This window comes from Sinohyriopsis cumingii, chromosome 13 (genome assembly GCF_028554795.1).
Source record: "Sinohyriopsis cumingii isolate HCF-2022 chromosome 13, ASM2855479v2, whole genome shotgun sequence".
Taxonomy (NCBI): Eukaryota; Metazoa; Mollusca; class Bivalvia; order Unionida; family Unionidae; genus Sinohyriopsis; species Sinohyriopsis cumingii.
This window is the reverse complement of record NC_142973.1, coordinates 21,079,661-21,092,598: the sequence shown is the minus strand read 5'-3', so window position 1 is coordinate 21,092,598 and position 12,938 is coordinate 21,079,661. Positions and strand designations below refer to the sequence as shown.

At 34.4% G+C, this 12,938-nt stretch overlaps 1 protein-coding gene across 1 annotated transcript in view; it reads left to right on the top strand.

Moving 5' to 3' along the window:
• The window catches only part of LOC149785030 (kinesin-like protein KIF21A), a 259,702-nt gene that overhangs the window by 56,681 nt on the left and 190,083 nt on the right, over positions 1–12,938 (top strand). Inside the window, exons 9-12 of the mRNA XM_089978736.1 lie at positions 696–1,007; positions 1,891–2,083; positions 4,428–4,494; positions 10,135–10,371. Coding sequence (XP_089834862.1) covers positions 696–1,007; positions 1,891–2,083; positions 4,428–4,494; positions 10,135–10,371 — 809 coding nt within the window. The remainder of the gene's footprint in view (positions 1–695; positions 1,008–1,890; positions 2,084–4,427; positions 4,495–10,134; positions 10,372–12,938) is intronic.

Here is a 12,938-nt window from a genome sequence, read left to right as displayed (position 1 = left end):
CACTTTTCTGATGGTGCTTATAAGGGTTTGCATTTAGCTCAGTTGTTATCACACTGTTGTCTGCACATTTATGAAACATGATGGGTGTATTTATCTTGGAGAGTACTATTCACCACATGCAATAGTAGGTCATTGGCCATCCACTTGTTTACATTTAGGCCAGTTTCTTTGACATATTTGAAACTGCTTTGATGGCCTAGTGGTTGGAGTGTCCGCATCAGCTGCAGGAGGTAATGGGTTTGAACCCTGGCAGAGTCATACCAAAGACTTATAAAGATGGTACTTACAACTGGCTCGTTAGGTGCTCAGCATATAGAGGATAGTGTTAGGACTGGTTGGCCTGGTGTCAGGATAATGTGACTGGGTGGAATCATGTTACATGTCTGCAACTTGATGCCCTAGTGCTAGACATCACTATAAACTGCGACACTGCAGACATTGTAGTGATATGACTGAAAAATTGCTAAAGTTAAATTAAAAATCCAAATCACACACACACACACACACACACACTGACATATTTGAATTATCCCATGGGACACGACATTCTGTTGAATTCTTTTTGGGTTAAATATAGATTAACCTTACTCAGTGTGAAGTAATCTTTGAAGGTTAACCTGAATGGTGCTTTAGTGTGGGAACACTGTATTTTGTATTTTGATAATTCATGCTGCCATTTTTTCATCTCTTTTCAGCTTGCCCTTGGAAATGTAATTTCTGCACTTGGGGACAAGGTAAAACGAGGAAGTCATGTGCCCTATAGGGATTCAAAGTTGACTCGTTTGTTACAAGATTCACTTGGGGGTAACAGCAGGACGTTAATGATAGCTTGTATATCCCCATCAGATCGTGATTTTATGGAGACACTAAACACGTTGCAATATGCTAATCGTGCCAGGAATATTAGGAATAAAGTGATAGCTAATCAGGACAAAGCTAGTAAACAGCTTGCAGTTCTCAGGGCTGAAATCATGAAGCTTCAGGAAGAATTAATGGAATACAAAACGGTATGTGTTTAAACATTTTAATATGAATTGTATACAGAACAATATGACTTCAACATAAAATACCATTTTTTTCCTTCTGTATTATTCACACCAAACTATAGACAAGTGTAGACACAGATTTGCCATTGCATAAGCATCAGCAGATCTGGGTCTAAACTGTTTGTTCTGCTTCTGATAATAATAATAATAATAATAATAGTAATAATAATAATAATAACAATAATAACAATAATAAATACATTATTTTATGACAGTAACTCAGTTATTATAAACTGTTCTCCCTGAGGCCCTAATGTCAGGTGAATATAGCTGCTTCTTTCAGTTGAAACTAAGTTACTGTGACCTATATTTCACTCTCCAGTCATCTGCTTTAACATGAGGCATAGACTCAGATCTGCTGCCATATATGTGAGCAGATTAGTCAATACTGTTCTCCTTATAATCTCTATTCAACATCACATATTTGCCAGTACATTATGTCGTAGCAGATATGAATCTTCACTGTTTTTCAATTCCATTTGAGATATCCTTGGAAAACTATGGTGTGCTTTTCCACATTAAAAGTCAAAGTATATTCAACTTATTTACATCCAGGAATTCTTAACATATGTTTTAACTTGTAGTATTGTGATGAAATGACAAAGGTGAATAGTCTCTTTTTACTTAAAACTTTTTTGTCTCACCTGTTTGATAAAAGAACAGGTAATAATGTTACAGTAGTGAATTCAAGGATGAAATTCTTTGCATGGTGGCCTTACTATGGTGGCCTTACTGTGTGTTGTGTGTATTGGTATGCTTACAGTAACTGCATAGCTTGTATCACTTGCAATCGATTAATCAGATTCATCAGGCACCTTGTACAGTTTACTTCTTTTTGTTGCAGGGTAAACGAATTGTTGATCAGGATGGTACAGAGGTTATAAGTGATGTTCATAGTGAAAACAAGATGCTGATGAATGAAAATGATAAACTGAGACAAAGAGTAAAGGCATTAAATGAAGCTTTGGAGTCTCTTACAGCAAGGAATGCACAGCTCATGATAGAAAAGGCCACACTGAGTCTTGGAAATGCTGGAGGTAAGAAAGGCACAGTTCATGACAGAAAAGGTCATGCTGAGACTTGGAAATGCTGCAGGTAAGGAATGCACAGTTCGTGACAGAAAAGTCAACACTGAGTCTTGGAAATGCTGCAGGTAAGGAATGCACAGTTCATGACAGAAAAGTCCACACTGAGTCTAGGAAATGCTGCAGGTAAGGAATTCAGTTCATGACAGAAAAGTCCACACTGAGTCTAGGAAATGCTGCAGGTAAGGAATGCACAGTTCATGACAGAAAAGTCCACTGAGACTAGGAAATGCTGCAGGTAAGGAATGCACAGTTCATGACAAAAAAGGCCACTCTGGTCTTGGAAATGCTGCAGGTAAGAAAAAATGTAAAGTTTATGATAAAAAAAGGACACTCTAAGTTTAGGAAATGCTGAAGGCAAGGAATGCACAGTTCATGACAGAAAGGGCCACACTTGGTCTTGGAAATGCTGCATGTAATTGTTGCCATATATGTCTGCCTCCTCGTTTGTGAATGGCAAGACAGATGACTTGTATCACATTTCTTGCAACAATGGTGAATGTAGTATCATTGCATTGGTCATTACACTCATTGAACAGTTTCAGTTCCCAGTGGACTAGTCATGACTGGTTTCTCAAAACTGTGGATAGATAATGTGAATTTTCCGAATTTTATTTTTCATTTTTTTCCAAGTGGTAGTTTCAACTTTAGAACAGTATATACAACAGATGACCTTTAAAACTGAATATCTGTCCTGGTGCCAGTAGAATAACGTGTATGTTACCACTGCTGCATGCATGCACATTTATTGAGTGGTTCTAATTGTCACAAGTGGTATAGCAAATTATCCATTTATTAATCTTACAGAAAATCCTGCAGGGTCAGTAACAGTTACTAGTCATGTTGAGACACATTTGCCCAGATCTCATTAGTATTATTATGTCCAATCTACAAGACACATTTGCCCATATCTCCTCATTATTAGTATTATTGTCCAGTCTACAAGAAGCCCCAAAACACTTTACATAAAATCCTTTCTAGATATTCCAGAAACTGGCTATATATATATATATATATATATATATATATATATATATATATATATATATATATATATGTATATATATATATGTATTAGTATGGTATGTGTACATTGATTGTATGTACAAACTGGTCAACAGTGGTTATCTGTGGAAAAAGGACAAACTGGCCTTTTCACACAAGTGACCTCTTTATCAAGGTTATCTTTCAGACTTTTTTTTTAAAAAGAAGGCATATTATTACTATTATTATTATTATTATTATTATTATTTGGAATAAGATTAATTTATTTTATCAAGATACAAGTTTAGAATTTTATTATTATTATTGGCAGATTTAATGTAGTATACAAAACCCATAATATATATGTCTATTTTGTTCTCTCCCAAAGTTATGTTCCACACCAGATTTCACTATCCTGCTTACTTTAATCCATTCTACAGATTAAATGATCACTGACACTTAAATATTTTTTGCTGTAAATCACTGATCTTTATATTGTGCACCATGAAGAAAAAAACTATGTTTACTTCTAAACAAAGAATATATATAATTGTGAAACAGAACTGAATTTTTGTTTGATAAACTATAATTGGGCTTAGGAATAAGTGTTTTTATATCTTAATTATCTAGGTGCTCTATTTGCAGAAATCAAAAGAGATGGCATAGTGAAAGGCCTGTGAAATAGGAAATGAAAATAAGCTTAAAGTGGTTATTGTTTTTAACATTTTACCTGATCAAATGGGATATATATAAAACCTAACATTACCTATTTTTACTTTCATTATTAGTGCTTTTTGCATGCTTACCTGTTACTTGACTGATCAAGACTGTCATGGAAATAACATTGGTACCTTAAGAAATAATTACTTTTACAAAGTGAATGTGCCTTATAAAGTTTGGCATGGGCATTGTTAATTAAGAGAAATTTTCAGTGATTCTCTGACATGCCAATCATATCATGAATACAATTTTAAATGTGTACAATTTTTGGGACAGGCAAATTGCCATTACGGTTTGTCCAAGGTATAAAATAGAGTTATTTTGTTAAAACAAGTGTTGAGGAACACCGTAAAAGAGTATGGGTTCGAAACTAACTAATCCCAATGTAAGCTTTTCATTCATAATCCATAATATTTTTTTAATTCATGCTTTGAGATTATCAAGGTAAATGATTATTCTAATGGTAAACACCGACTTGTGAAACCTTCGTATTGTGTATGTGAAATATAGACTTATTAGTTTCAGGAAATTTGCTAATGAGCAAAGCAAGCACACTTGGCACATGTAATGTCTTTGTTGTTATTTATTGCAGGAGATGCTGCATGTGAAGAAGTTACTAAATTGGTGGAAGGTTATGTCAAAGAGATGGAGGAGTTGAGGTTTGTATAATTTGGATTCTTTGCCCCATTGGGTTATTAACTGTTTAGTCTGTAAATTTTCATTCCACAATCAGTCTGTAAAAATTCAAATTATTTCTAAACCTCTAAAGTTCGTTATGGAGAACTTTGTTCTCAATAAAATTTAGGAAATTTTTTTCTCAATAAAATTTTGCAAACTTGAGGTAGCTGTGAAAATTAAAATTAACTATAATTATTTGTACATTTGATAAAATAATTAATAAAAAATATGTTAAAAACTACAGACATTACATTATTTTTAAAATGGCCTACCACTTAATTCACCTGTACACTATGGTGAAATGGTTATGTTTCACCCATAGTGATATCACAGGTTTCTTTTTGATTAGAGTCAACACTGGAAGTCCAGCACCTTATGGAGTGAGCAAGAATTTTTCTCTACACAAAATGAACTTCTTATCAAATGCTAGTGACTTACTTTGCATGAAAAGCTCAGTAGGATTACAATTTCAATGCGATTACAATTTCATGATGCAGGTTTAGTGGGAAATAGTTACAATATTTGGTGCTTTTCCTTGTGTCACTCTAAAGAATAAATAGGTCATGGTGATCCACTATTCTGTGAATGAAGCTGTTCTATATTTTATATAGGGACAGTTGCGTAGTTTTAGTTGTTTATTGTTTTGGAGTATAACGCCATGTTTCAGCACACATTAGGCTATACATGTCAGCTAGTATAACTGATGGAGGAAGAACCTGGGAAAATTCGGGTAAGAATCACCATCCAACGGGAAGCTACTGGCAAGCTTTGACTAAGCCTTGCACACACATGGATAGCGGTGAGATGCAGTGATCAGTAAAGGCGAGCACTTTAGACCACTTGACCACCCAAGTCCCAGCATAGGTTTAGTTATTTACTGGTTAATCATTGACATAAGTTTCATAGATTGGGCCAGTACTGTTTTCTAGGTATGTTGCCTGTTGGGCTTGTCGCAAAGAAAATGATGTTTAAGTTTCCTGACAATTCCTTGAGTATACAAATGAAAACGCATCATTTTGATCTTGAATTTCTTGAAAGACACTGATGCATTATTAATATTCGGACCCATGCTGGACTCCATTTTTATGTACCTCACCCTACTGGAAATCATCTACTTACTTGTATCAAAAACTATAAACTTTGTGTATAATGCAAAGCACTTGACCTACTATTTTTGTTCTCTGTATTTTATTGGTTGCCTATAAATAGCACTCATTTGTCCTTCCTGAATAAAAACAAGCTGTTACTTGCTCACTCATACAGAATAATGTTTCTCTGGTGAAATATATTGAGTGGTACCCATGTGATTGTTGGACATAAGTTAAGCTAGGGCAGGAGAGGCTTATATAAGAGTCTAAGACAGGGTGTTTCACCTTTAAGGAAGAGAGATAATTGGATTATTCCATTTAGATTTAAAGGCTGCTAGCCACTGAATATTATGATCTATGTAGTAAGTGTTTTTTTCTAACAGTGACACATTCACTGTACTGCATACATGCCAACCATTATGCTTTTGTTGTAATCTATATTTGTCCACACACACACAACCCATTACATATTATGTCCACCTGTGTATGGTTTGTTTTTTTCTTAAATAAAAATACAATAAGAATAAAACAATAAAATGTGTTTGTCATCTTTATTATCATCTGTTTAGCACTACACATCATAAAAATTAGAGAATATCCTAGAAAAGTAGAAGAGCAGATTGTAATTGCCTTGTTTGTTATTTATAGCAGCTGCATACAACATATTTCCTAGGAAACATGTTTTTTTTCTTCAATTTGAAACCTTGTCTCACCTATTCATTATCTTTTTTTGATAAATATTTAGGTAGCTGACCAGTCTAAACTTTATAAAACAAAGCGCTACAAATGGGTTTGTCGACGTGACACATGGAGGCTATATTAGTGATGGGAATCGGTCAGAAATTCATAATCGATAATTGGTTCCACTTAACCAACTGATGATCGATTATAATCGGTTACTAAGAGCAAATTTTAATTTTTGTTTGGTTTACAGTTATATCTTTGATCAATAGTTCAAGATGTTAGTAAATGTACAGGAGTAATCAATATTAACGACATGTATACTTTAACCTGATAATAATATTACATTTTTGTCTATTGTATTGTGTTATTTTTGTTTTACATCTTTCTTAAATGAATGCAACTTTTTATGGCTTATAAGTCATATGCAACTGAAATACTGCTACAATCCCAAAAAATCCTTTCATTCATATGTGATGTATCTATAATTTTAAGCGTAGAAGGACATGGTTTTCTTGTTTGTCATTGTTTACAAATACTACAAATAATGTTGCATTTAAAACTGAAACAAATCATCAAAATGTGTTTAAATTTATTAACTCAACTATTTAACAACTTGATCATGTAATAATGGCTATATGTTCCTAATTATGAAATTTTGCACCTATGAAATATCATATGGTTTTATATTTGTAGTTGTGAAGGGAATTAATAAATTTCAGGTCAGCTTTAGTGGCTGGGAGTTTTACTAACCTTTATGCTTTGCATACAACTAAAATGTAGTCTCCCTTTGCATACAACTAAAATGTAATCCCCCTTTACACATAATCGATTATGGAGTTTCGATTATCTTATTGGTTCGCTCAACCAACTGATGATCAATTATAATCGATAATTGGAACAACACTAGGCTGTATGACTGTAAAATGTTAGAAAATGATCTTTGAACTTCAAAACATGTCGGATCAGATGAAGGACAACTCAGTAGCTGTTTATTAATTCTAAAAGATGAATATGAGATTGATGTAATATTGCACTCTGATTGATCATTGTAGAATGTGGACTTGATTCCACAATCATTAAATGAATGCTAAACATGTAGACTAGTTAAAGCAAGTGTTGTATATAAACAATTTGTCAGTATTTTTTTGGCGTTTGTATTCTGGTACAAATTCCCATGTATTTTGCCCATTTGTAAGAAGAATTTTAACCAGCTGCAGGTCTAGGTTAGTAGCAAAAATAAACAAACATTTTTCATAATGTTTCCTGTAATTATGGCATGTAATATATATGTATTTTATGCTCAGATTACGCTTTTTTGCCACATATAGTAGCACTAATTACACTTACACCTATCTCGGGATTGGCATGTATGGACTGCTGTGACATGAACTAATTACAAAACTTCTAGCCATTTTTTAAAAACATGATTGAAATTTTTCAAAATACATGTTGGTCTGACTTCATTTGTTTTCAGCTTCAATCAAGCAACTTTTTTGCTGCATTCAGACAACAAAACTACTCCAAATCCTCTGAATACTCTATCCCGGAGATCATGATGAAATTTTCAGACAGGACATTGACGTGAAGGCAAATCTAAAGAAACAAAGATCTTATGAGCAGAATTATATGTCACAATTCTTCATAACTCCACTCCAGAACATGTAGAAATTGTGAAATTGTTATAATTCATGTTTTGTGTCCTTCATGAAAATGTGAATAGTTAGTCTCATGACCATTATGTCAGAAGGAAAAAAAAAACTCTATTTAAAGCAGGATGCTTAAAATGGTCTTTGCACATTCACTTGGCTACCACTGATAGATCCATTGGGCAGTGATCAACATCAAGAGCTCCAGTAAGCTTTCAAGAAGTTGGAATCAGCATGAAAAGAATCAGACATGAATGTTCATTTTAAAACACAGTAAAGAATATGCTATTTTGGTACTAAATACACCAATCCCTTGATAACTCGTGCACGTGGTCCACAAACATAGACCGCACTATAAGCGAAGGCGTGAGTTACCAAGGGACCTCCAAATATTGAAAAAAAATCCTCTTCGAGAAAACCGTGGGTTGATAGGGAATTGGGCTGTTTAATGACTAAATCATCGTTTTACAATCACGTCATTAATAATTGTTAATGATGCACTTTTTCTAATGAACTTGTTCATTATTCTGTGTAAGTAACATTTACTTTTAAAATGTCCAATGTGTGAAAGATCATTCCAACTGGTTTCAACATTCATCACATGTACGAGAAAACGTGTATTATGTCACTGCTTCTTGTTTTGTTGATTAGTCTGCTTCCTGGAGTGGTATTTAATAATACACTGCCAAGTCAGGAGTTTGAGTAGCAGGGAACTAGACTAACTGTTAATACACCACCAAACAAGATTCCTTTTTTTAAAAAACTAGCGACATCTATTTCGTGAGACAATTTTCTACATCAAAACTCAGGTTTTGTATTGTTCAGTTAGTACAATATTGATGTTGTGATTTCATTGAAAGTGATAGTGAAACTTCTTATCATCCTTGATGAGATCGCTAAGTGACAGTTCAGGAATTCTCTGAAACTCTCTTGCCCACAATGGTCAGTATCTGTGAAACCAAGCTCTTCATTTTGCAAAGTATTCATTTTGCTTGGTTGCCTTGCTATCTTTGATCACAATTATGAATGAGGTGGTTAAATTAAGGTAGTTTGTTACATACACAATAACATTTATAACAGTGTTCGATTGATCAGCTGAAGTGAGTTCACCCGACATACACCCGGGGCTGCTAGATTTTAAGTAGGACGGATTTGTGTGCCTTTTAACTTTTCTTTTATTCCACCTCCTTTATTTGATTCAAAAGACATAATTGACATGATAATAAAAAGGAGGCCAGCTTTTAATTCAGTGCAACAATACAACCAATACTTCTGCAAGTCAGTTATCAAAACATGGTTGGGACTTAATTGGGTTCTCAGAGAAATGCCTGTGGACATAGCTGAAACATTTTATGTTTAAATACACATTGCATTTATGATGATTACACTTAGGAGGAACAAGAAGATAGAATTAAAACACAAATTTCACTTAATAAAAATCACTTAATTGGCATTTAAATATTAATGTACAGCCTACACTAGGCGTGACATTTTCATTGATCAAAATTTTCATGAATATCTTTATGATATATTAAGAATTTCATTCGGAAAGAAAAATGTAACCAATTACATGACTCCTTATGAAAAGCTGATAATTTCAAAATGTTGATTAAAATTTCCAGGTCCTCTACCGTTTTCAACCATACAACACGCATCACTGTTTCAGTTTGCAATTTTGATAATGATTTTCTTCAAGTTCAATAAATAGGGATCAGTTTGTGTGTGTGTGTGTGGGGTATTTTCTTGTAACAAAAATTGGGATCAACACCTGACTCTGTGTTATAAATGGGTTCGCAAGTTATCAGGGTGTGACTTATCATGGGAGCAGTGTACTGTGAAAATATTTCTTTGAATGAAATTTTTTTAAAAATTAGTAGACAAGGTAAAACATATTTTTTCTGAAGTAAACATAGAAAATGCATTCATTTAAAACATTTTTCCTTTTTTTAAAATTTAAATTATATCCATTTTAGTGTTGTGTCAAAGTGACAGTAAAAATATGGTCCTTTGGGAAAAAGTGGGCAATTTTTAATATTTTTAAAGCCACTTAGTCTGGACCTGTGACTAGACAAATTTCTTTGAACACTGTTGTTCTTCTGCAGTCTGTCAACCTTATTGAGGCTGGTATATGAGAATTGTTGCATTTAATCTCAATGTACTTTTAACTCTCAAAAGTAGTGTTTATGATTTACTGTACTTACAGAGCAAAGCTAGCAGAAGCACAATCAATGGCTGACATCATGAAGAAGAGTACAAGTAGAACAACATCACGATTGTCACTTTCAATGACGATGAGTCCGATGCTGTCTCCTGTCCCAGCATCCAACAGCTACGAGATGCCTCTCTCCCCTGAATATACTACCTCTGTCTTAGATGAGGCAAAGAAAGATGTGCAGCGGCTCAAGAAGATGATGAGATCGCAATCCAGATTAAGCCACGAGTATGAGCTTCCAGTTAGCCGTTTACTATGCTTTCAAAGCATTCCATCAGTCTGACCATCAATATAAATTCCAGTTAGCCGTTTACTATGCTTTCAAAGCATTCCATCAGTCTGACAATCAATATAAATTCCAGTTAGCCATTTACTCTGCTTTCAAAGCATTCCATCAGTCTGACCATCAATATAAATTCCAGTTAGCCATTTACTCTGCTTTCAAAGCATTCCATCAGTCTGATCATCAATATAAATTTCAGTTAGCCATTTACTCTGCTTTCAAAGCATTCCATCAGTTTGACCATCAGTATAAATTCCAGTTAGCCGTTTACTTTGCTTTCAAAGCATTCCATCAGTCTGACCATCAATATAATTACAAACTAGCTGAGGATGCTTTGGTCACTCACTTGACTCATCATTGTACTCATTGTTCAAGGGTTGCAGGTTTGATACACACCTGAGCTGGCAGGGTCAGCTGCCTTGGTGTGCCCTTGAGAAAGTTGGCTAATTGTCTCATTTAGGTTATTTAGTCTTAATAATTTTTAACTCGGATTGAGTGGTCAAATCAAGATTTTATGAATGGATCATCAAATCAAGATGGGATTTTCACAGAAAGACGTTTTATGACGTCTAGTTGATCCTAAATTAAAATGGTGCTGATCTGATACCCAATTTAGCTGCCATGGCAGCTATCTTGAAATGTTGTTGTCACTACTTTTGAATGGATGGTCAAATCAACATGAGGTTTTTCACAGAAAGACTTCTTATGATGTCTGTAATCTGAATATGCCTCCATATTTGTTTGTTTTTGGTCCCCCCCCCCCCAGATTTAAAAAATGAAAAGCGCAATTGAGGTAATAAAAAAGTGAAGAGCACAAATTACATAAAAGAAGCACAGAACTTAATCAGTTCATTTATTGATTTATAATTGCAAACCTGATTTAGCCCAGGTGGAACCCAAACAGTTATCGTCTTCATATGTCATTCCAAATGGAAGTTTCCAGTGTAAAAGATGATCATGTTTGCCAGTTATTTCTAGTTCTGGACAAGTCCATTTTCAGTGAAGGGGTGTATGCATTACTACACATGTCCATAGAGGGAAAATACTATGTCGTCTGCTTCCAGAATTTACAGTGTCGAATCAAGCAAAGGAAAAGAATGACAACTTCAAATTTGCCTTTCATGTGGATTTAACAATTGGTGTAATTTCTTTTTACATGTGTACAAAGGGATATAACTCTAAACTCTCAACATTATGGTAATTTACGGAATTATCTGGAAGTTACAGAATAAGATGAACGCTTTCTCAGTGTTGTCTGAGGAAATCAGCTTGCTCATAGTGTATGCAACATGGTGCCACATTAGTTACAAAAGTCCATTAAGCATGAAAGGCGCAGAGAATGCCAGTGTTAGGGCCACTCTGGTCACATTCAGGTTAGAAGTTATAAATCATTGAATGAAATGACTATGTTCTGTGCACTTTTTATTACGTTAAAGATTTCTGTTATTGAAATTGGTATGGGTTACGAACAAACAGGAAGGTATATTCAGATTATAGTTGGTCCAAAGTCAAAATCAAAGTTGTGCAGATCTGGTGTCCAATATATTTGCCATGGCAGCTATCGAGAAAATACTGTTATTGCTTCTCATCCTGAATGGATGGTTGAATCATCATGGGTTTTCACTAAAAGTTTTCTGTTGATATCTAGTTGGTCCTGATTTGAAAATGGCACCAGTCTAATGTTCAGTATGGTTGCCACAGTGGCCATTTGACACCCCTTTTATTGCATCTTCTCCTGTATGGATGGTCATAGCAGCATGGGTTTTAAGCTAAAAGATCTCCCGTGATGTGTAGCTGGTCGTGATAAAAAATCATGCTGATCTGACATCCAGTATGGCAGCCATCTTAAACGTCTTTTTATCACTTCTGTACCTGAATAGAAAGTCTTATTGACATTGTGTTTTCACCAAAAGACTTCTTATGATATCCAGTTGATCTTAAATGAAAATGGCTTTGATGTGTCATCCAATATATCTTACACAGTGGCCATCTTGAAAATTTTATTATCACTCTTTCTCCTGAATGGATATCATCATGAGGTTCTATCTGAAAGACTTCCTATGATGTGTAGCTGGTTCTAAACAAAAATGGTGCCAATCAGACATCAAGTAAGGCATCTTAAAAATTTTGAAATCACAACCCTACCTGAATAGAAAGTTTCATTAGCATAAGGCTTTCACTAAACTTACGATGTCTTGTTGGTCTTAAATGAAAATGGTGTTATTATGACTTCCCGTATGGTCACCACAGCAGCCATCTCGAAAATCTATTGCTTGGTAGTCCTGAATGGAAAATCATATCTTGAAATTATTGTCATCTCCAATCCTCCCAAATGGATGGCTATATCAACATGGGTTTTTCACCAATAGACTTTTTATGATACTTAGTTGCATCTAAATGAAAATGATGCCAGTTGTACATCCAATATAACTGCCACAATGACTGTCTTAAAAATCTTGTAACTACTTCCTATTATGACATGGGGTTTTCACCAAAATACATCTGATAATGT